The sequence below is a fragment of the Pholcus phalangioides genome, unplaced genomic scaffold (genome assembly GCF_987345545.1).
Source record: "Pholcus phalangioides strain wild (caught in Gottingen) unplaced genomic scaffold, Ppha-v1.0 ptg000007l_1, whole genome shotgun sequence".
Classification (NCBI taxonomy): Eukaryota; Metazoa; Arthropoda; class Arachnida; order Araneae; family Pholcidae; genus Pholcus; species Pholcus phalangioides.
In genome coordinates this window covers 26298170-26324260 of record NW_028301600.1, presented here as the reverse complement: position 1 = coordinate 26324260, position 26091 = coordinate 26298170, and the positions used below count along the sequence as shown (strand labels likewise).

General features: G+C 34.0%; 1 protein-coding gene across 1 annotated transcript in view; it reads left to right on the top strand.

Moving 5' to 3' along the window:
• Positions 1–1999: 1999 nt before the first annotated feature.
• Positions 2000–26091, top strand: part of Synj (synaptojanin) — a 50365-nt gene continuing 26273 nt past the window's right edge. Inside the window, exons 1-12 of the mRNA XM_089232921.1 lie at positions 2000–2209; positions 6928–7014; positions 9476–9746; positions 10672–10897; positions 11135–11218; positions 11292–11353; positions 12286–12382; positions 16178–16347; positions 17751–17832; positions 18920–19072; positions 20658–20814; positions 24392–24574. Coding sequence (XP_089089047.1) covers positions 2083–2209; positions 6928–7014; positions 9476–9746; positions 10672–10897; positions 11135–11218; positions 11292–11353; positions 12286–12382; positions 16178–16347; positions 17751–17832; positions 18920–19072; positions 20658–20814; positions 24392–24574 — 1699 coding nt within the window. The 5' untranslated portion in view covers positions 2000–2082. The remainder of the gene's footprint in view (positions 2210–6927; positions 7015–9475; positions 9747–10671; positions 10898–11134; positions 11219–11291; positions 11354–12285; positions 12383–16177; positions 16348–17750; positions 17833–18919; positions 19073–20657; positions 20815–24391; positions 24575–26091) is intronic.

Below are 26091 nucleotides of genomic sequence, written 5' to 3'. Positions count from 1 at the left end.
AGATTGCGAACCTCACGGCTTCCATATCCTGCAGCAGGTTTCCTAGGATGGGGTTTTTGGAACAGCCCATGTCAGATTTTTCACGAGCCCCTGTATAGTAACTTTATAGGGTGAAAAAAAAAAAAGCATTGTTCAAGGCCCTGCGCTGGAACTGGAGCCTTGTCAGCCCCATTCTTGTGGGAAGGGCGAGCCATTACCTCCTAGAGATACAAGGCCAGTCAACGCGTATCTGTGACGTCACTATATTAGGTGGTTCTCGTAGGTGGTTCGTCAGTAGGAAAATCCCTGGAAGTTTTTTCCCCTTGTTTTCTTCATACAAGTGTTTGGGGAACATAGTTTCCTTTCCTTGTCAATTCGGATTCGTACTTGATACACTTGTCAGCGGATTATCACAACTGATTAGAATTTTTTAATTTATTTCATTACGAAATTTGGTCTGATTTTTTTACCTGGTAGCACTTCTATTTATGCGACTGCTGCTTTCACTGACAAGACAATTCCTCCAACTGCTTTTCTTGCTTCAACCCATTAAAGACGACTTTGATTTTTAAAAAGAAAAAGAACACTGAGTGTGGAACCACTCGCCCCATTTATTGGTAACGAAAAAAATTACAATTTGGAATGGCAAATTTTCTTGCCAACCGGCGTCAATGGGTTAATTTTTTCAGACTTCATTTTGATAGCATTCACCCAACCTTTATATTTTATCATGCGAGAATGATTCAGGTTCCAATCCCTCAAAAATCAAAAAAGATCTAAAACAAAAAAGTGAGAGTGAGTGCGAGAATGATCCAGGTTCGAATCCCTCAAAAATTAAAAAAGATCTAAAACAAAAACAAAAAAGTGAGAGCTGAGGCTTTTTTACATCTATGTTTTGATTCCAACTTTTGTGTTTTTCTTTCCATATCGATGGCAAATTGTCTTTTTCTGCGCTTCTCTTTTCATATAAATGGCACATAATATTTGAATAAATGACTAATTTCAAATCGAATTTTTTAAACTTCAGTGTATCTCTGGGAAGTAATGGGCAAGCGCGACCCACAGAACCCCTGCTTTAGACTGATACTGAGGGCTCTTTGGATCACGTGATATTTTCTCTTTCTTTGAGGGACATACAACCCGTAGACATGGTAACCTTTCCGACTCATGAAAGACACAAATTTAAATTTAAAAAAATGAATCGTTTTTTTTCTTTTTGATGAGAGCTAGATATTTCGAAAATTTTCTTAAAGTTCAAGTTATCGATCTGCCTGTATTTGCTTCAAAAAAAAAATGCTTGATTAAAGCGCGGAATTTCTTCAATGTAATTTATGGGCCCATAATTAATTTCAAAACATCCTAAACTATATGGATTGAGATGTAGTTGGATATTATAAGACAAACGGAGACCTTAATTTTCATTTTTGGGCTTGAGAAGATATAAATAAAAAGTTGAAATCATTGTTATTGCATGAATATCTAACTCAATAACAGGTCCGGCTAATTATTTTATATTTAATTTTCTGGGCTTCGTATCTCTAAGAGAACTCAATATTTCGAAAACCCAGAATTCAATTCAATTTTTCAAATTATTGATGTGGCGTAAAAACCCCCATTATAAATTTCCACATTTCTCTCTCTCTAGGGCAGTGTTTCCCAAAATGGGCAATATCGCCCCCTGGTGGGCGATGAAATGGTCCAAGGGGGCGATAGAAGTTACGAGTATAAGATAGGATCCTATGTATTCGATTGAGCTGGGGGGCGATGAGAAGGGTAAAGAAATTGGAAAAGGGGGCGATGGAACAAAAAGTTTGGGAAACTATGCTCTAGGGTAAAATCGGCAATTTAAACATTGATTGCTATGGGGATTATCCTGTGCCTGCCCCTCAAAGTGATGCTGATGATGATTATGACGTCTAATCAAAAAGCCTCATTGGATTTGACAGCAGCGCCATCTTAAAGAGCTTTCATCTTCTAATAATTTTTCGTCTTAAACATCATCATCATCAGTATTCGACCTGTGTGTTTAGGCTGTCCTCTGTCGGTTTCAGTTTCTCTGACATACCTCCAATGTTACTCTAATATTAAAGATTAAAGGAGAACATGCCTTTAGGAAAAACTTTTCGAGTCTATCATTTAACGAGCGAAGAACACTCCTACAGCATTCTACTTGAACAGAGAGGCAAAAACAATGCACTCTTAATTGACAATGGTGTCACCTTGTTGTTGAGTAAGTTTTCTTAAGCATAACTAAAATTCAATATTTGTATGCAAATAAGAATACATTGATCAAGTTCTTATTCAGATACATAAAGTTCCCAACAAAGTGACCAATTGTTAACTTCATTTATTCAAAACTTGTGATACACATGTAAATGTAATTATCTCTCTGAACAGTTATGAAATGAGACAAAGAAATCTAAGTACATATGTTTTGATGGGTTCAAAATTGGGAAAACGACTTTCATATAAGAGGTCTTGATTTCATAATATCATTTCTTCTCTTTTTCAATGATTTACTACCACGTAGCATCCATACAGATGGTGTTACAGTATTTCGTGTAACAGGTGAGAGCTCGAACACAAATGAGTTCGTTAAAGTTAAATCTAATACAAAATAAAGTTTTGTCTGTAATTAGCCATTGAGTATATAAGTCATATGTTATGTAACAAATTCAAAAAGATTTTCACTTCAATTTTTAAAATGAAACTCTTGTTTAAACCTTCAAAGATAACATGTTTGATTCTTGATCATATTTTTTGTCTGTTTATGCTGATTTTAAATATTGAGACTTTTATTTCTTGTAAGGATTAAAATTATCATAGGTTTTGAATATAAGAAGTATATAATATATATAATGAAGTATATATAATGTCATATTATGGCCCTATATAGGCCTATTATAATATAGTAGAGCAGAGATGTCATTGACGCGTTACAACACGTCAAATACCTGGAATTTCGAAAAAGGAAGCATAAAAATTTTGCTCACGCGCCCTCCGGAATGTGTTCTTTCCTACTTCTAAGAAGAAAAAAACGGAGAGGAAAAACCTCTCCAATTTTTTTCCTTTCTTTTTTCACTATATATCATGATCACGCAACCATGAAAAACTGGTTTTACTACTTTGTACACTGTACTGTATTGATATGCATGCAGGTTGTTGAAGAATAAGATGAGGGATAAAAGGCCATGTACAGAAGTTTCAAATTTCAAATTTTTTTTATTCCCTTTGCGGATTTTCTCCCTTCCGGTTACATATGGGAAATTATGATACTTTTGCGGCTATCTGCCGATATTCAAAGACAGCGTCTATACGGCATAAATTCATCTTGTTCCTACAATATTGCGAAATGCTCACTTTTTTTTAAATCGTAAAGGATTGGAACGCCCGTTCAAATTGTAAAACTTTCCAGATATTGTGGAAAAAACTTCTGATTGCCATGGCGATCACACAGACCTGCAACACAAATATGCATACATTAAACTAATTCAAATGCACGCATTACCAGTTTGGAAGATAGATGCAGAGCTGCAACTGGGAGGGACAGAAAGATCAGACACACCTCCACGTTAATAAACAACTGGGACGGACAGGGACAGGTGGGTCTAGTGTCCTGGGCCATGGACTAGAGGGGAGCACCAAATTCACCCTCGCGTTTGAGAAAGTATCTAGTTACGGCGCGAGATAGATGGCACCACCTACTGAACACAAAACACGCCAAATGCTGAGCACACACACATAAGCACACTGTGAAGTTTCTCCAACACAAATCTGACATAGCTCCCATATTCAGGTGTTAAAATATGTGGCAGTTGAATGGCGACAGAACAGAATGGTGAACCATCAGGGAGGGAAAATAAAATCATTTTACCAGGAAAACCAAAGTATGAATAGGGAATCAGAAGATAAGTGTCTGAGAGAGGAGAGAGAGAGAATCTAATTTGCTTTAAATTTGATCAGAAGATATTGAAAGTACTAAGATTTTTTTAACGAAATGTAAAATCAATCAGAAGGGAATTTATAGATTGATTTATTAGTAAATATATAAATGTGTGTCTCCAACTGTTAACTAAATTGGATTCTGCTTATAACATTTTTCAAAAATTGTCATAAAAAACGTAAATAAGAAAACACTTTAAACAGGAAATCTTAATGAGAATTGCTTATTGTTAGGACCACGAACATAAGTTGTACTGAATGGAAAAATGTTTTAAATGGGAAATGTTTTTGCCAAGAACAAGTTTTGTCTCATTTTTCCCAGTAATGTAATTTCAGTTTGCCGGAAATTTTGATCCCTAGACCAATCTCTGTTGGATCCTCATACCAGAATTTTTCATACACCCTCCTGGTAAATTTATAGTGTAAAAAAAGTAATGATAATAACATTCCTATCAGGTCTCGGGCTGGAGCCCCCTGTCAGCCTCCCTTATGTAGAGTCCATGGATCTTGGCAGTTGTGTAATGAATAAAGCCATTGTACTTAGGGCAAAATAATAAAAAAGAGTAGATAACCTATCCTTACTCGAAAAGTCATTTTTTATTAGTTTTCAGGTAATCTGAGTTTTCAGTAATTTGAGCTGGTCTCAATCCTGTTCAGCTCAGATGACCAAGTACCATATAGCTCTAGGTGCCAGGAGACTGGGTTTCGATCCATGTCAACATGGTATGGATAGATTGAAATTATTTTTAGTGGTCTCCCAACTTCAAAGCATTAATGTGAGTAGGCTTCTCTATTGAAAATGTCACACTGCATCTAGTGGCAAACCCACAACTTTCAAAAAATACATCCTTGGTACAGGGCATCCTTGGTAAGAGCATCATGGGCCCTCCCCCCCTCCAGGCCAAGTGATTTTTCTGAGGCCCTTACAAGGCAAATTCTTAAAATTTTCAACCAGATATCATTTTTGTGAGGCCCCTCTTATCTTGAGGCCCCTGGGCCTTGCCCGGGTGGACCCATGCCTTAAGACGACCCTGCCTTGGCAACATTACATCATATTTTGCTAATTCGATCTTTGTTGTTACACCACAGTAATTTTCTGCACACAAGAGCTAGTTGGACCAGCACCTACAATTTTTTATTGATTCTGAACAGCAATGTTCAACATTTTACTTTTTGTACTCACCCAGAGGTTGGTGTGTTAACCCCTCGGTGCGAGACTCCCTACAGTAGCAATATTTTTCTGTGGTCATGTTTTTTATATCGCGCAAGTGACAAAGCCAGGTCATGCTCAGTCCATTCTGTTCTGTTTTATTGTCATGTTGTTACCGTTTCTGTTGTACCTCTGCATCAGGAAAGTTTCTGACAAGGATGAATCTGGTATCAAACTCACAACACCTCTAAACATCTTTTGGTAGTTTAGGCAAGCATCTTATTGACCTGAACTACCGTGCCCACATTAATCTAATATGAAAAAAGATGGCAGCATCTACCAATAAACATGTATGCATATAATCACATGTGCATTTCTAGGCACACCTGGTTCTAGGTAGCAACATGCTGATCTAATTCTCTTCTTTCTGAAATTAAAACAGTATCAAATTGCATTATAGCAATATACTGAGGTTTGTTGGGTCAACATACACCAGATGATATTTTTTCCCCATCAAAGTTGTTTAAAAATAGCTACTACAGAATCTCAATATTCTGAAAAAAATTGGATTGACCCCTCCTCTGATTACTAAAAATGTTGACTATCTGAAAAAATGAAACTATGTAAGATGTTTGTTTTACAGTATTACCTTTACCCTTAAGTTACAAGTTTAATTTGTTCCTAAAAGAGTAAGTTATCAGGATGATTACCAATTGGGGATGGAAAAACCAGCAAAGCCATATTTGTTATTACTTTAACAGTTGAGGAAAGGTTGCAATGAAATCACAAGCATGAATAGGAATGTGTAGCTACACTGCAAAAAGTTTTCTAATTTCACCAATTTGATAAAGTACACCAATGGTGATTGTTCTGAAAAAAACAGAATACTGTGTTCTGCTGCCCCATAAGGAATCTCATATAGAGTATATGTATAAAAAAGAAGGCCCAAAATTTATGAGATGGTAGAACACATTGAGAGACAGCTATTTTATGTCCCAAAAAAATTTGTGAGCAAAAATAATATAAGCTTGATACCCCTTGGTTTCACCCTACAGCTGACTCCAGCATCTTTGTGTTATTTTTTGGTCATGCATTCTATCCAATATGTCCCGCCTTTACAGGCATACAGCCAGGTGGGTTAGACACAGCTATGGTAATTGAACAGCTGATATAAACAAAACAACACTCCTGACAATACACTGACTTTTAAAAGAAGTTAACAACAAAAACATATAAAACTGCAAAGAGTAAAGATATAAATATGAAGTAAATTGACAAATAAAAACACAAAAGCATTTTTCAGAGCTTGACAAATCGATAAAAAAATCTAGGTACCAACTAAATATTTTAGGAGCCAGACATATTTCTTTTATCAAAACTAGTAATCACACTTACAAAATTTCATAGAAGTGGGTGTCATTGTTCAAATTTTTCGAAATTTTTTCTCTGTGACCATAACCGCAAGAGCTGGGGTTTCATTTTTTTAACATCCTTGATCGCATGCTTTGAAACAACTATTTTTGCTGCCACTAGGGGCTTGTATAATGGCAAAGTTATTTTATGACCACCCTGTACATGTCAATAGTGTGTGTATATATATATTTTTTTGCTGAAAGGAATCTTTTATCTGGGTTGACCCATAAAACTTAAAGAAATTTTGGTTGCTTAATTTATCTGTACTGCACGGGTATTGAGAGTGTCTGCTAATAGTGAGTTTGATGAAGCTTTGTCCCATGTAACTGTTACAAAAATAACCATCTGTTATAGGAGGTTCCTTTACGTTTTGTTTGCCTTATATTTAATAAATTATTATAAATTTATGAATTACTGCATCCTTCATGCATTCTTTATTTCAGCCACACAACAAACTGAGATGTGGAAGAAAAAATTGACGAGACTACCTGATGTATATGGATGTCTTGGAATTCTTCATTTGAAATTAGGTGAGAAAAATAACTTGTAAAATAAGCTAGTTTCCATAAATTATGAAAAGTCAGAAAAATAGCAATAACTTTTCAAAAATAAGCCAATCTATTCAAAAGTTCTGTACATTGTTCGAAAAATAGCAATATGCAAAATTTGTTACAATATGTTAAAGTTCTGAATAGCATAAAAATACATGTTTGATGAAAAGGCTAGTTTTGTGCTGTGATTGTGAGGTAAAATCTAGTACATTCAGTCAATTTGTGATAAATCAAATATCTATTTACTCCAAAGTCTTTACTTGGCACTAGAACGTTTTTCACATTTTGGTGTTAAAGTTTTCCCATAACTCGAAGCTTTCTTCCTTTGAGTTAAAGTTTTTGGGAATGAGGGGAATTTAAAAAATAGCATTCAGCCTCCTAGTGATAAATCACTAGTTCATAATGCAAACTATTGTCAGTTGTTTCAAAATATATGAATTCTTTGGTGATCAAAATGTACAAAGTATAGATCATTTGGGAGCATTGGACGATTCCACTATAGATGAGTAAAATGTAGAGCTATGTAGAGGCAAATGTAGATATGTTCCTCAACATCGATGATATGGTACTGATTTGTGATGACATGTCTGATGTGGACATTTTTAATTTGCTGCACGAGAAAGATGATAATACAACGAAGTGACTTGGTACAGTGCAACGTTTCATGGACATTTTTGACAATGTGGATACAGTGAAAAATCATTGCAGTTTTTGCAGAAAATTATCTTGCATACACTTTATTTATAATTTGTTTCATTTATGGGTAATTCTCACAAAGTTCGACAAAAAATTAAAAAAATTTTATAAAAAAAAATTCCAACAAAAATAATTCTTAGTGGCACTTCTTTACCTGCTAATAAACAAAATATAGCCAGCGATGAGGTTAGTTAAAAATTCATGGTGAAGAATTTAATTTAAATTTAACCATGCTAAAAGATAGGCAAATCCAACGAGGCATTTTGCCTGTTTCAGCACTTGATATTCATGCTTGACGATCGCATCATGTTTCATCTATTTTGGTAGCTCATTTTCAACTTGCACAGCCACTGATATTCTGAATAATTTTTTTGTCAATTCCATTTCTATTTCTTTTTTTGTTTCTTGCTTCCTTTTCATCAAGTTTATGTAGGTTTTTAATTTTTCTTTGTTTTGCTAGAGCATGAGATGCTCTCAAAGCAGTCTTTAGATGAAACATTACAGCAGCTTGATGTTGCAACCGAGAAATCTGAATTTTTTTTATCCCCCCAACTTATGATTGTATAATTGAACCTTTTTTATGGTTACCTAATGCCAGGAGAAAGACATTTTTACATGTTTTACAACACTGATAAAAATTAAGCATGTTGAAACCATGTGCTTTTCATAAATAATGCACGTCTCTGAACTGAAACATGTGGTAAAGTTAAAGTAATTTACGATTATATATTTCTTTCCAAAAAAAAAAAAAGCCAGGGGAAGGACATTTAATAAAAACACTCACCTCTTTTTTCCTGAATACAATTAATTTGTGAATTAATTTACGATTCTTGTTGATTTAAAAGGAGGTTCAGGCGATGGCTACATTCTTTTCAACCTTCTCAATACAAAATTTGATAGAAGGCAACTAATTTGTGAATTAATTTACGATTCTTGTTGATTTAAAACGAGGTTCAGGCGATGGCTACATTCTTTTCAACCTTCTCAATACAAAATTTGATAGAAGGCAACCTAGAAGGCTCTGTAGGACTTGAACCAATGTTTTTCAAATGATGTTGCGAATGGAAAAAAAAGCTGGGGAAAATTTTCATTTGGCTATAAAGTATTGATAAAAAATATTTAAAATTATAAAAAATATGAACATATAATGGTTCTAAAAGTATATATTATTGAAAAAAAATTATATATTTTGGTTTTAGGATGGAAAGTTATAAATTTAAAATGTGAAAAATGGACTGCTGACAGTCAGGACAAGGACATTTCCTTAACAAATGAAAAAATTTTCAAGCAAAGTTTAAAATTCTAATGATGAAAAAATTAGAATGGAGTGGTGACATTTCAGAAACTGGAATATAAATGGAAAGTGATAAAAAAAAGTTCTGGGGACACAATTTAGGCCAATTTCATGAGAATCACCCTTATATGAGTATGATGTATGTGTCCCTTTCTATAATACAGTATATATATCTAGTTTTTTTCTGAATATTGTCATTCAATAATTAAATATAATTGCGTTGACATAATAGCTTTGCAAATTTCTCATCTCCAGTAATTTGATATGTTTTACTAAAAAAATAAAATTTAAATAGAAAAATGGCTGTAAGTATGCACATCCAACCTACAAGTGGAATGATGCAGTCCTGTCCAAAAAAAAAATTTTTTTTTGAGTGTGCTAATAAGTTAATATTAAGTTACATTATGTATTTTATTGGTAACATATATTTACTTCTATGTTATTTTTCAGCTGATGGTGATGTTGGCTATTTGCTACTAGTTAGCAGCTGCCTCTCTGTGGGAAAAATTGCACATACAGAAATTTTTCGTATAACTGAAACAACGATAATATCACTACGTAATAATCAAGTAGATGTTGAAAGGATCCAAGAGGTGAAGAAAGTCCTTAACTCTGGAACTTTCTATTTTTCATGGTCATCAATGCCAGAAGCACCACTGAATCTTACATTATGTGAACAACGATCTTCATTTTCATCTGAGCTTGATAATAGATTTTTTTGGTGAGCATACTGTACTTTTTTATGTAAAATTTAATAACTTTATTCTCTAGAGTGCAGAATACTATTACTTGTGGTTTGTGGATGGCATATACTTTCCAGAGTTTTCAGAAAATATTGAAAAGAATAGGCAATTACCATGTAGTTTGCTGTTTGGCTTTGAAAGAAAACACCACACCTATATATGAGTGGTCACCATGGGTGCAAACTGGTAAATATGCCATGATATATTTGGCTTCTCAAAGCACTAAGATTTTGAATCAGATTTCACTTATAACATAAGACATAGATTTAGACTTCACCAGGGTTGTGGCCTGGTTAAAGGGTGAAAAAGTACTCATTTTGACTAACTAACCACATGATGGCTCTGTCCATATCCTACGGGTTTTCTAACCGTATACTGCTTTTGACTAAAGTAGTTAGTTAGTATAGTTAGTTTCAAATATCTAAATGAATATTGCACTTAAAAACATGGATTTGTTTTTTGTTGGCCTCAGGAGGGACAAAGCCACAACTTTCTAATTGGGTGTTTTAGGACAGGGTGATGAAATAAAAAGTTGGCATAAATTTTTTCATTTGAATTACTATTATAGCCATTTGCAAAATGAATGACGTATCTTAGGTCTACACATTATTCAGATACTTTTTCCAATCAGAAGTGTGCTTCTAGGACCAACAGTTTGCGAATTATTTCAGGATAAAGGGACTTTCTTGTGCATTCTGTATAAAGAGTTTTCATAATTTTTAAATAAAGGTGACAATCATTTTTTAAAAAGTAACCAGCTCTGAATTGGCACTTTTGAGTGGTTGAAAGATGTAAAAATCAAAGGGATACTGGTGATTAAGTCAGTTTTGATTTCCCAAGGTTTAATTACTTATATTTTACTCTTTCTATACATTGATGTATCTATTTTCTAACTATTCATAGGAATCGTAGTCTGCATCTAAGCTTTATCAGGGATGGTATAAAGTCAGATGATTGGCTTCTTAAAGTGATGTGTGGTGGAGTAGAAATACGTACTGTATATGTTGGGCATCTCCAAGCTAAAAGTTGCATAATTTCACGACTTAGTTCTGAACGAGCTGGCACCAGATTCAATGTTAGAGGAACAAATGATGATGGAAATGTTGCTAATTTTGTTGAAACAGAACAGGTGACACATGCATTTTATATGAATATAATTTAATGTACATATCATATATTATATCGCCACTAGTTTTTTGGAGAGAGTTATATCTCTTGAAACATTAGAAATAGCAACCTTTTCTGATAGCCACACCAATGCACGTTTTGACAAATGATTTACTGCTGGGAGACACTTTTGAAATTTTTATGTGAAAAAGTTCTTTGTAGATTAATTATTTTACACAATTTTTTTTCCCATTTGTAGGTTATTTACATTGACAACAAAATATGTTCATATGTTCAAATTAGAGGATCAATTCCATTATTCTGGGAGCAACCCGGCTTGCAGGTATAGGTGTTGTATAAATTGTATTTGTAATGAAACTTATATGCCAAAAAATAACTCATTATTTTCTTTTTAGGTTGGCTCTCACAAAGTGAAACTTTCTAGAGGAAGTGAAGCATCTGCACCAGCATTTGATAGGTGATAGAAATTTTTGACTATGTTCTTTATTATTAGCATACCTATGAAACCCTGAAAAAAATTATATAAATTTTTCCCAGTTGTACTTTAATTTTCTGTGATGAAATTCATCACAGAAAATTACACAATGTTTTGAAAGAGAATTTTTTCCCTCTAATGATTTATTAAAAATCACTTTTCAGTAAATTTTTTATTCTTCCATTTTTTTCCCCACTGGGATTGATTTGCTTTTTGCGCTTAGTAAAAAAACAGAAGAATGTTATTTAGTCGACCAATATCTCCTACTTGAATCCTCATAACTTTATTTCACTATAATGGTTTTGGGAATGAAATTTATATTGACATTTTGTTTGTATTTGCAGAAGACACTATGAGTTGGGGGAGGAGGCTGTTTAAATAGCCAGGCAGATGAATGAGAAGTGTATTGCCTGTTTTCAGGCAATACACATTATACACATGTCACATCATGTTTGTTATTATTCGTGCATAGTTTACTCCACATGTGTAAAAACACATTCTGTCATTAACTTTCAGTCATGTGTGTATATTGTATAATATGGATCATAGTTTCCCAAACTTTTTGTTCCATCTTCCCTTCTTCAGAAAATTTTTTCTCTCATTGCCCCCCCCCCCCCCAATTCAAGCATCCCCATAGGATCCTATGTTATAATCATAGTTTCTATCACGCACGTGGACCATTCTATCGCCCACCAGGGGAGAGCAATATTGTCCACTTTGGGAAATACAGATATAGATAAATAAATAATTTTAAATATATTTAATTTTAAACTGTTTTAATTATAAATGTTATATGTTAATATGTTATAATAATGATAAATAATGTTTTCCTATATAAAATTTTACTTTTGTGTGATATAAGATCAATGAAATGGTCTATGTTTGTTGATATTATTCTCCTCCTGCATTGTCAGACATCTAACTCAAATCACAGAGAGATATGGAGACCAGGTACTCATAAATTTACTTGGATCAAAAGAAAGTGAAGCAATGTTGAGCAGAATGTTTCAGGTAAGTTTTTTAAGCGAAGTTCATTTAGATAAAAACAAATATGATAATGTTCAAAAAAACGTAAAATTATATCGATAATGATATAGAAAATTATTTAATGATTAATGTGCGGATGATTTTTTTATATAAAAAAAATCGATTTTTTTTTTATATAAAAAAAATCTATCCAAACAAACTAACTATTGGAAGAAATAATATTAATTTCTCTATCTTTCATTGATGAGCACTTTCTTTATTATCAGTCATAATTTTTCATGTATTGAATTGATGAGATAAACAGGGTGTGTATAATTTAAGTTCCCCTGTTCTGAGTTGTCTAAACCCTTGATATACCAAAACACTATGAAACTTTAAAAGCGTCTTGGAAAAAAAGATGGGAAAGAAATTAACAGCAAAAAAAAAAAAAAAATCAGTTCTAACTTTCATCACTTGGAGAGTTCTTTGTGCAAATTTTAGTGCACTTGCTAATTATATTCAAACATGTGACCAAATTGCTCAAATTTCATGGCTGGTTATCAAAACATCTCTCAGCAGAACCATTTATATTCTTATTTCTTCACTAAAAATATGACATTGAGTTTACAAAAGGTGCTTTTCTGGTGAATCTCTTTTTTGATTCAGCACCAAAAGCTATGTTGAGGTTTTTAGTTTTTAACACCAGAACTACCAGAATTTTTCATCTTTGTAGTTCTAAGAGAGCAGTTAAAATTACAGCTATTGTAAAAATACATGATACACATGGATTTATTTTTGGATTAAAACAAGTGTCATAAGAACCAGGGATGCCTGTCTTGAAATATACAAATACAAATACAACGCCACAACAGGCAAATTGCCCAACGAGGTGGCTGACTTAAGAACATCATGGATTCCCGAGCCCCTACCTACTACTGCTACACCACACATGCACCCCTCCCCCCCGCGGAACCCCCCTCCCCCAACGAATCGGTACATGCGGGAATGTGCGTGTACGTGTAGTGCAACCTGATGTAAAGTTTGTCTCTGTGTAATGCTTGTTATGTGTAGTGCTGTCATCTGCCCCCAGTTTTACTAACTATGAGTGAAGTGTTATGGTTGAATGATTTATCGTTGTAGGACTGTTGCTCTCTGTGGCGAGACTTTTTAACGGGGAGATCGGCTCGCATTTGCGCCTTGAAGTTGGGAACCACAGAAAACCAACCTCAGCCGACCACCACTGTGGGGTTCGAACCCGGATCCTCGCATCACGAGTCCGGCACTATAACCACTCGACCACCACAGCGGCTGTATGGGGTTGTATGGGCTTTTTTTGGGGACAAACACTGGAGCCCAACCCCATGAAAAGACTTTTTGCGGTTTACATTTTACAAAGAGTTTACATTTTTAGAATTTATATTGTGCATTATTAATTGATTTCAAAATTTCCATGACAACCTAGTGACACCCCACCTTCTTACTCTGGAGTTCAAATAAGGCAAAACAATAAAGGTTACTAGGGATGCCAGACATCTGGCATATAAAGGTATTCAATGAAATATGCTGGGGAGGGTATGTGCATTGTTTTATATATTCATGAACTATAGAGGGTATGATTCATAGAAATTCTTGGGGTTCAAGTGGCCTGAATCTTTAAGGCTGTGCTACTTATGGTCCTCATCACTTCGCCCCCATTCCAGCTGGAGCAGTTTTATATTTCCAGCTGAAATATAAAATTTCATGTTTGAAGCTAATACTCAATTTACTAATAGAAAGACAGTGAAGTGTTGTAGTGCATTTTTTTATTACTTTTGTTTTCAAATTGTTGCAACAGGCAAACCATTTTGTCACTTACCATATAATTGTATAATGCGCCCAAATAATGGTTCTGTTCAATAATATGGTATCTAAGGTAACTGTGCAACTGTTACTTTCACTTAGTCAACCCTTTGACGTATCGAACTGGGTCTGCTGCTGCAAAATGCATGATCGAAAATAAAATGTCATTCACCTCCTTGGCTGTACTCAAGGGTACTCTTGCCTCTGTCCTCTGTGTCCTATTTTCCACCAAATATTAGTTATTTTAAGACAAAAGAAAAAAAAATTTAAATGCATTCTATCATCTTTTAGAAATTAGCTAATCATTTTTTTTATTTATATAAACTAAGCACAAAAACACAGACATAAATACAAACATACACATAGATCATACACACAAACATTATTTTTGAAAAAACTGGAAGTATACTTGTCAGTCTGTAATTCATAAAATCATTTGTATCTCCTGCTTTATATATGGGATGGACAAGAGAGTATTCTAATTCCTGATAAAAAATACCATTCTAAATAGAATGACCAATTAGTTTTTCTGTTGTATTTAGGTGGTATTTTGAAATTATTTTAATCATTTTAGGGGTTAGTCCATCATAGCCACTTACTTTATTTTCCTTTAGGTCCCTTATTACTTATTTCAATTCTTCTTGATCTATATCAGTACAATACATAGAGTTGGTTGAACTAGTTATTGTATTATTTTCTTCCATACAGTAGCTGTAAAACCTATTTTATTGGTTAGTGTCTAAATTCCTAGTAATGAAGCCATCATTGAAGTTATTGGCCAAGTCCATAGGATCCTGACATTTTGGCAGTGTCTTATGTCCAATGTTGTTGTTCAATATATTTTCATTAATGTATTTCCATTGTAGTTGTTTATTTTCCAGTTTTTTTAAAGTTATCTTTAATATACTCCTGTTTAATTTTTTTAATATATTCTTTTAAATTTGTATCATATTCTTTGTGTTCTGATTTGTATGAGATTATAAGAGGATTTTTTTTGTGTTTTCTGTAGAGTTTTTCTTTATAATTCTTTTTAATATGTCTTCATTGATACAGTTTTTTAATTCTTTTTTGGGTTATGTTTCAGAGTCTTAGTCCATAAGTTTGAGTTCTGTGTTAAAATATCCATTAAGTGTTTGTATTTGTTTTGGTCACAATTATCTTCTACAATATTTTTGAGATTCAATGTCGAGATAAAAGTTTCGAACTTTTTGTAATTAATAATTTACTTTCCTCTCCAATACTGTTCCTTTTTTTTACAGAAAGTCTATGTATCCTAATACCGGATAGTGATCAGTAATCTTGGTTTTGAAAACTGTAAATTCCTGTGCAGAGTTTTGTTTTGATCTATAAAAAACCATGATCAATACATGTTTGCATTGTGTTTGTTTCTCTTGTAATTTTTTCATGTAACGGAAGTGATAAATTTTTTGCCAATATATCACGATACTCTGATGTTGTACTATTTCTGGTATATCCTGTATGTTTGCTTATGCTTGAAATGTAACAAAACATTAACAATTCTGTACTCTAGTTTTAGAAGAGAAAATGCATTCATAGTATATTTAAAATCTGGTTATATATAAGCAACAAAATTTTCAACAGCGATCAAAATGACTGCTCGGTAGTTATAGGTAGAAGTAGTTTTTATATAAAAATCAATGAAATGACTTAAAATTTTGTTTTTGCTCCAAAAGGTCATTCTTCTTGCAAATGGTGATCAAAATCTGAAAAGTGGTCTAGTGTTAAAAGTTATTCAAAATTCTCCCCATTTACTCATTAAGATGTTCTTATAGTTTCATAATCTTCTGGCGAATAGTTTAAGCTGAACAGAGGAACTTCCTGTATTTTACTCTAATCAATGCTATCTAGATATTAATATTTTCTAATTGCATAAAAAAAAAAGCTTCAGTAAAAAAAAGGAAAAATAATAAAGCAAAACATGTTTTACTTTGAAAAAATTTGTTTTTTAATTTTGTTATTTATTAGCTTTTCATTCTTTAGAATCATCACAAGGTGTCAAGGTATAACAAACAGATTTCTTATATTGCATTTGATTACCATGCAATGTGTAGGGGCGGTCGGCAAGAGAACTTGAGTATTTTGAAAGACAAAATTATGAAACAGCTTGAAAGCTTTGGTTTTTTCCATTCAGAATCTGGGAAAGTGTTTCAGTAAGTTTTTTTTCATTTTTGTATTTTTATTATTTTATGCTTATCGCATATTGAACAAAAAATTAGTAGGACTAGAAAAAATCTCTTGCTATCATTAGATTTTTCTTAAAGTTTAAGAAGATAATATAGATAAATTTATGTGGTATTTTTCGCATCAAACTTTCTGAAAAACTTTATTGTGGTTTGGGAAAAAAAAATTTCTGAAAGTTACCTCTCTCTCTATTGAATAAAAAAGTACTGGAATAAAAAGTTTTCTGTAAAATAAGCACACAATTTTTTTTCATAAACTACACCTAATTTTCCATTTAGGATCTGAAACTGTATCTAACCTGAAATTAAATTAATTAGTCAATAACTTATAGTTGTGAGAGTGTTCAAAATCTTTTTGGCCCCAGGATTCCAACCATTAAAATGATTGTTATGGCACCTAGGCTAACTTAGCAAGTTTCAAGGAAGTGAAGTTCAACTGATTAGGTTACAAAGTACATTAACCTTTTATTATATATTATATTGTGCATGTCTAGAGAAAAGGAGAAAGTACAATCTAACTGACTCTTATTTAGGTTGTAATGTTGATTAGTTTTTAACAGCAGTTCTAATAAAAAGCACACAACACATTATAGCAAGGTATGATGCAACGAAAAGCTGCTGTAGTAGAGTTTCTTAAAAGTGTTGAATAAGCTTTTCCAATTAGATAAAATGTCAGTTTTCAATTAATGAATGTTTTAAGTTGCATTGGTTTTTTTTTTTTAAATCTATGAAAACCATTTTTCATCTGACTTATCCCTATTGCTGTTTTATGCATGGGCCACTCAGGCATGGCCAGGGGCTTCACAGAAGTGAGATCTGATTGAAAATTTTGAGAGTAAGCATGTAACTTTGCTGGGTAGAGCATCAGAAAAATCACTTGCCCGGGTTCCCATGATGCTCTTAAGCCAGCCCGGTCTGTCAGTAGTATCTCAAGTTATGAATTTAATTTGCTCTTGTATGTTATAATATTTGTACGTTTATCCCGAAAAGGAAGCTTTCCCATTTAAAATAATGGAAATCTCTTCAATTTATTCCACATCTCTACAGTATTGATGTTTATATCAAAATCAAATAGAATGATGCAGTGCAGTGTATTCTATGCAGAATAAAAGTATTTTTTGCTTAAAATATAGATACAGTATAAAACTAAAATTTCTTTAAGCTAAAATTTCTTTCATGTGCCAAATGAACTTTTTCTATGTACTTTTCAAGCTTGTGTGGCAAATTATTTGCTTGCAGGTTGAATCCTTTTATTGAATACATTTTGTTTATAACTTTTATTACAAACAAGTCCAGACACTTGTAATGTGAAGTGTCATTTTATATATTTAGACAAGCAATAAAATCTACTTTTTTCTTGCCAAATATTACAGATATCAGAAAGGCACATTCAGAACTAATTGCTTGGATTGTTTAGATAGGACAAATGCTGTGCAAACTTTTATTGGATTAGAAGTATGCAGTTTTCATATGATATTGTGATTTTTTTTTCTTTTTTCGTTTTGAATGAAAACATTTATTCAGTGATCTTGTTGCTATTTTGATTGAATAATTATATAGTATAACTCATCTCATAAATACTAAAAATTCATTTGGAAGAACCTCATTAAAATTTTAGGCCATGTTTCTGTGTTACACAAAGATGCAGATAAAACCTCAAACAATACTTCTGTTGGAGACACCAAAATGTTACTAATACATGTATTTTCTCTGAATATTATACAGTAGAACCTTGTAAGCCTCTTTAAGATAGAGCAGATGAACCCACTTCTATTTTAATAAAAAAACTAAAATCTATGTTAGAAGCAGCAGAGGAAGGAAATCATCAGCAAGCAGGTGAAATGTTTGAGCAAGCACCTGCAAGGATGTGTAAGGGAGACATGCCCGTCTCTGCTGTTGGATGTGATCCGTCATTAGCTTCTATATGCATTTCTTAAGACACAGTGGGTTGCCTGCTTCACTTTTTTCTATGATTTTTTGTGGGCATCATATCAATTTTTTGTGATACTATTGCTTTTTATTTTATTTATTTTTTGCTTTTAATCAATTTTTGACTGATTTTGTGTTTACACATTTTTTTGTTTAAAAAAAAAATTCAAGCAATTTTTGCTTGTGCAGTCAAATCTCAGTAAGTCGAATGTGTAGTTGCAGACAAAAACGTTGAGTTATCGTTAGTTCAACTTATTAGAAATTCTGATTTCAAAGTGGGATAAAGAAAGATTTATCGAAATAACAGTGCTATTTACATAGGGTGGTAGAGTTAAACAAGATATTCATAGTAAGTAATCAGCATAGATATGATTACAACAAAAAATATATGTATTTAATCATAGAAAAGATAAAAAGATATATGCTCAGTCACAACCACATCACAATATAATCATGTATGACATGAAAAAAGGTTGGAAAAACAATCTTGCAGAAAAAGAAAAAGTAATGTAAAATATATTTTTTTCTTTATTTCATGGTAATGATTTAAATCTTGTTTACTTATGCTACGTTTTATAACATGCTCCTGTATAATGTTATAATAATTTTACAGGTGCTTAAAAAGCAACTTGAAAGTCTTGGATATGGAGACAACTTACAGATTTCGTCAAGATTTGCTGAAGTGTTTAAACAAATGTGGATTCAGAATGGTGATCAAGTGAGCAAAATGTATGCTGGGACAGGAGCTCTTGAAGGAAAATCAAAGGTAATATTTCAGACTCTAATGTACTGGTGATCGAAGAGTAGTCTGCCATATTTTTAAAGATCACACTGATTGCAAGAGCAATGTTCTCTTGTATCCATGGCCTCCGCATTCTGCAGCAAGGTCTCCTAGGCTGGGATCTTATGTGGGCCCCCCAGACCAGATATTTCATAGGCCCCTCCATAGTGAATTTATAGTGTGAAAAAACAAAAAATGATAAGAATTGCCTGGGCCTCTGGACTAGAGCCCTGCCAGCTCCACGCTTGTGGGGGCCATGCTTTGTCTATTGGGTTGAACATAGACGATTCTTTAGATATATTGACCATACTAGACAGCATTAACCACTACTTTTCCTACTCTGTGCATGACCTCTTAGTGGTCATAGTAGTAGTATCAACATAGGTATGTTACCATCATTTGCATCAGTGAGCTTTTATATACAGTTGGAGCACCACTGAACATTTGCTGCCTGAGTTTGATCCACACTATTACACAGTAATGGTTGGCTGCAGGTGGTTTTCTGTGCTCTTCCAACTATGCTTCTCCTTTCTGTGCTCTTCTTGGAGATGCAAGTGGTTTTCAGTTTACAAAAGTCTTGCCAAGGTAAAAACAAGCCCACTACCAGGGTTCTTGCTGTCAATGGCCATAGGCAGTGCCATAAAGAACTGGATTGGGAGAGAAATTCAGGATGAAATAAGTTCTATGCCAGGGGTTTTGGGCATTAGACCCAATCACCATTGCACCAAATTCCAATGAAATGTTTCATTTGCCAAATAAATAGAGGATAAAATTTGAGAAAAATAATAACCATTTTCAAGTGCTTATAAGTGCTTGATTTTTTTTTGTGAATTTCTTCAATCAATTTTTTTTTCTTTTTTCTTTCCCACCCAACTAAATCCTCCCCTAAACCATATTCTACTGAGGCAAAAATGAGTGAAGCAACAACGATGGGTTAGGAGACAATGTTCAAAACAGGACATATACATGGTCACTTATTCCTCGATAAAAAGATGTTGCATAAAATCTGGCTGCAAAACACTGTGCTTGAGATATTGTTTAAAAATATTTTAAACTATTGAATTAATGAATGTCAGTTGCGTATAGGTAGGCTGACCATATTTCCTCGATAAAAATATGGCGAAATCGCTAATGGTCACCAAAAATGATGCCAAAGGTAAGCAAAGTTGCCAGTTATTGCTAAAATTCCCAAAAATCACCTAAGGCAGAAAATGAAGCACCAATGCATCGAAGCAGTATAGATTTAAATTAATTCTGTGGAAAAAAAAACTTTAACATGACAAATATGTGATATAAAAATACAAATTTAAAGTCATAATTATCATGATATAATTCATTGAGTTGGAAAACAGTTTCAATATTTAAATTTCAGTAAAGAATACAAATTCAAATTGCTATGTTGAAAATTCGGGGAAAAACAATACATTTTCATGAACAAGTCATTCTCAACTTGTTATTGGTAGGCTACGGCATTGCTTATCATTATTATCCATTATCATTAATCATTGTGAATGTGTTTTTTTTGTAATATCCTAAAACAGTTCATCTAATTAAAGGGTTTTTTTTTCAGCTAAAAGATGGTTCCCGTTCTGTTGTAAGGACCATCCAAAATAATCTTCTTGATAGCAGTAAACAAGGAGCTATTGATGTGTTATTGTTCCCAAATGTATTTAATACTGAAGTGACAGAAATCGGAAGAAATTTGCTCCCAACAAATATGTTAAATAGTAGGTCTAGCTATATATTTTTTGAACTATGATAATACATGTTTCTTTTTGGTATTTCAATTTGATTTTTAGGTCATTTCAAAAAAATTAAATCACTACCACTTTGGTGAATACAGTAGGACATACCTACAGCAAAGAAGAAAGGAAGAATAAAAATATTCATCATAGTGATACTTATGCTAACCTGAGTTGAGCAATGTCAGAGTTGCACGATTGTCTGTGAAAAACGCACATTTTTGAATTTTGCTCATGATCACAGGATTATTGCTAAAATGGTAGAGATTAGTAAGTGATAATTGAGTAAGAAACTGTTTTATTCTATCAGAATATCATATGTAATGAAACTACACTGATTTTTCAGGGGCTAAAGTATATAAAGATGAACATCTCACTGTCATTCAGCAATGGAGTCTCAAGGATTGTGTGATATCTGATATTATTGCCAAGAAGGTCACAATATCATGCCTGAAGTCCAACATTGTTGCCAGAAATTTGAAAAGGAACTTTTAGTTAGGTGCCCATTGATAACAATTCTTCTGGTCTGAAACTCTCAATTAATTCGAACCCATGGGAGAAAGTTGTTTTCTTGCCTCTGAATACAAGGAACTTATTTCTTTTGGTAGTGTTATCAAAGCATTCAACACATGACCTTCATTAGCATAGATTTTAGGGAATACAATTTAAAAAAAAAAAAAAACGAATAGCAGTTAAAAAGCAACTTAAACTTTATGAAGTCATAAAAAAGTGTCGTAGTTGAATCGTACACCCATACTAAAAAAGAAAATTCATGTGTTTGTCTTGAATTTTGGTTCGAATCAACTAAAGTTTATTTGCATTGGTAAGCAAAATCATACCTCGACTTTATGGAGATAATGATATTCGATATACGGGTGTTGCATGGGGTAATAAAACCCTCAACGATATTCAAGTAGAAGACGTGGAGGTCCTAAATCTTCTAAGAAATGTATGTGCAAGCAAAGCACCAGGACCAGATGATATCTATCCCAGGGTTCTCAGGGAAGGTGCTAATGAATTGTTGGGGCCAGTCGCACAGATATACAGGAGTAGTGTTGCTGAGGGTATCGTCCCGAGAGATTGGAAACTGGCTAACGTTGTTCCGATATTTAAGAAGGGTAGTAGAGAAGTGGTGTCTAATTATCGTCCAGTTAGTTTGACGAGCTCCCTCTCGAAAATTTTGGAAATTATCATCAAAAGGCAGTTTGTGAAGTGGATAGACGAGAATAATGTATTGTCGGATAATCAGCATGGGTTCACGAAGGGGAAGTCATGTGTAACTAACCTCCTTTGCTTCTATGATTACGTGACTAAGGCTTTGGGTAAGAGCAAAAATGTCGACGTTGTTTACCTTGATTTCCAGAAGGCATTCGATCGGGTCCAACATGGCAAACTCTTGAAGCGTTTACACGAGATTGGAATAGGGGACAACTTGCTGAATTGGATAGAATCGTGGTTAAGAGATAGGTCGCAACGAGTTATGGTGAACGGAAAATTCTCTGGTTGGACAGACGTCACAAGTGGAGTTCCTCAGGGAAGTGCCCTTGGCCCCATACTTTTTTCACTTTTTATCGACAAATTCGATCAGGGTATTGATGGAATTACTAGCAAATTCGCAGATGATGTGAAGCTAATGGGGGTAATCGGAAATGAAAGCAATAGGGAGTTGCTCCAGACCAACTTAAACAAGATTGCAGCATGGGCAAATGAATGTAGCATGACGTTTAGCGTAGATAAGTGCATGGTCGCTCATTTTGGTTCGAACAACCCACGGTTCTCTTACGAGTTGAATGGTGTCACTATCCCGGATGCAACTAGAGTCACCGATTTGGGAATTCTCATTGACGAGCGACTTAAGTTTTCTGAACATTGTTCAGCGGTTGTCAAAAAAGCGAATAGAATGCTTGGTCTCATTTTCAAAAAGGTCTCTTCGCGTTCTCCTAAAATCATTCTTCCGCTTTTTCGAGGCTTAGTTCGTACTGGACTGGAGTATGCTGTAAGGTTTTGGAGACCATACCTACAGAGGGACATAGACTTGATTGAAGGGGTGCAGAGAAGAGCTATACGTGCCCTTATTGGCACACAGGGCTTGAGTTATGAAGAGAGACTTCATTTTTTGAATATGTTTACATTGGATGAATGCAGGTGTCGAGGAGATATGATCGAAGTGTTCAAAATTTTGAATGTAATGGATAGGATGGACCATGAACTTTTAGTACTCCGCCAATCGACTGCTTTTACAAGGGGACACCAGTATCGATTGGTGAGGGACAATGCAAGGTTATGGTGTCGTAGGGAATTTTTCTCTAATAGGGTTGTTAATAAATGGAATAGCTTACCCCCGGAGGTAGTAAATTGTAACACAATTGACACGTTTAAAAAAAAATACGATAAACATGTTGGGGTAAATCGAGAAGCTATCCATATTTAGAATAAGACAACCATAAGTATTCTTTATGGGCATTGTGTAATATTTTATCATGTGTATATATTGTTTATAATTTGTGTTAATTTGCATTTTTAATTGGGTTGCTGTATTTTTGAAACATATGACATCCATATTTTTATGGGCATCTTTTTATCAGCTACCTCGGTGGGCATTTTGCCTGTTGTGGCGTTGTATTTGTATTTGCATTTGTGCAGTTATTTGATCCCACCTATTGCGTAACTTCTGGGTATTACTGTATATGCAAATATTTTTTACATTTAAAATCCTTTGTAAAGCACGGGAAATCTGAATAAATAATAAGTAAGGGCTATGTTGAAACTCTCTGATGCTGAACTTTTGAAAGCGAATAATAAAGAGATAATATGCATCACAATTGAAAAATAAGTAAAAAATGTTCCAGAATTGATATTAGATTTTTTTTCATGGTTTTGGGAAGTGGAAAAACTTGTTATTTTTGTGATGATTTAAAAAAAATAATTCCACATCATTCCAGCTAATGCAAATTTTAATGAGTTTAATTTCTTTTCATGTTTAGTGTATGTTTATATACAGGGTGTCTCAACACCAAGTTTACAAACTTTTAGGAGAGGTAGGGTGCATCCAGATGATTTGGAATCACATGTAATGCAAGGTCAGAAATGCTTTCCTGACACGTTAGATGGTGTTATATGGGAGCGGTGGTTCCGGGCATTTGGTGCATTGGCCTGCTCGATCACCAGATCTATCATAACTTGATAACTCCTTGCGGACTGGAGACATTGAAACATTGGTATATGACATCATGACATCTCTGTTGACAACACTTAGAAACATGTTGCCTGCATTGCAAGGGAGTCCAAGACATGCCCCTAATCTTCCAGAATGTTCAAAATTCAATGCACCTGAGATGTGAGACTTGCATTACAGCTCGTGGATGACACTTTGAATACCTTTGACCTCTGTTACTTTTTCAATGCATATTTTTTATTAAAACACTTGTTCACTTACGTGGTGCCATGTATTGCTATGAGATTTTGAGTTGTCTAGACGTACCCTACCCCTCCTAGAAGTTTGTAAACCTGATGCTGAGACACCCTGTATATATATATTACGTATATAATTTTTTGCTTTTAGTTTCACCTGATTTGATGAGAAGTGTTTGTGGAAGAAGAAAAGATTTTTGTGACAAACAGAAGATCAGAATTTCTGTTGCGACTTGGAATGTAAATGGTGGAAAACATTTCAACAGCATAGTTTTCAAACATCAGTCTTTAAGTGAATGGTTATTGGATAGTGCCGAACTAAATGGAGGAGACTGTAATAATTTTTTACATCTATTTATCTACAATAATGCTCAAAAGTCTTTTGAGAACTATAAATGTGTCTAAACAATTGTATTTAAATTTTTCAATTAAATTCATCCTATGAGATGCAAACACTGAATATCATTACAAACTAGTATTGAAGAAACACTATGTACCTAAATTTTGAAAAAATCAGAAAACATTTAATTATTTGTATGTTGGGTCAAAAGTCTTGACACAAGCAAATAACTAATAAACAATCAAATCAATCATGCAATGAACATTTCAACAAAATAAGTCAATATAGTTTATTTTAAAATCTTTTTGTTATGTAGAACTATTTGTGGCATGTCTTTAATGAGCTTGACGCATGGTCTTTTTCTTTGGATATTGTGAGATCCGTGATGACCCTCCACGACGAAAGCATGGGAAGGGTCAAGGGTCAGATAGGGGGACTGGACAGCTGCATACCAGGAGCCGAGGGATGGAGGAGAGAGAGAGGTGGACAAGGAGAGGAGGTGACAAAAAAGAGAGACATTCTAGGAGGGAACGTACAAACGAGAGGATGTGAGCAGCTCATATGAAGAGCTGGCTAACCAAATTATACATACGATGTAATAAGTGCACATAATTAACATATATACATTAACTAAAAAGAAAATGCACCTATCAGAAAAAATGTGGTTCTTCCCGTGTTTCGGCTGAGTCGTTGTTATATTGGTGGCAGCGCGTGTGTGATGAAAGAATCCAGTATCTTGGATGGAGGAGTGACGATGTCAACAGTAGGAGAATCAGCACGGAGGAATCAACAGAACATCGAAAGGATGAACTGATGTGAAATAGTGTGAAAGAGTTTTCAACAAGGGACTGGCACATTGGAACAAGAAGGCTGTATGGAGATCCTGGAAATAAGGGGTGAGTGGCATGTTTGTCTGAAACCTTAAGATTGCTGGATCTGATGAGATAAATTCAAGTTGTTTGGTTAATTTTAAAATCTTTTTGATAGAGTATAATTAACATTAATAGTATTTCATCATGTCATTTCTAATGAAAGAAACAAAATGTGATTTAAGGGTACTTTCCAAAGAATTGGGTGAAGATCCCGGTAATGCCATAGTATTTAAATTGAGAAACATAATACTTAAAAGTAAAAATTTTGAGGAAGAAGCAGTAGAGGAACGGTTAAAAACTATAGTTGAGGAAAGAAAACAAGAAGAAGAGCGATCACAACAACCTGAATTAGAAAAACTAAGACTCGCTAATGAGTTGGAGCTAGAAAAAATCAGACCAGGCTATGGATCCCATAGAACGGAAGAAAGCGGTTCGGTAGAAACATACCTGAAAAGTATTCGGGCGTTGACGGTGGTGGTACCGCGGAAGTCCGAAGGCTGGAATTTGTTCTTCTTTAGCTTAGAAAGAGCTTTTAGAACGAAAAATGTGCCGGAGTCATTGAAGGCCGAAATTTTAATAACGTTGCTAGGCAGTAAAGCGGCAAATATTTTGACTCATTTGTCAGAGGAATCGATAGTC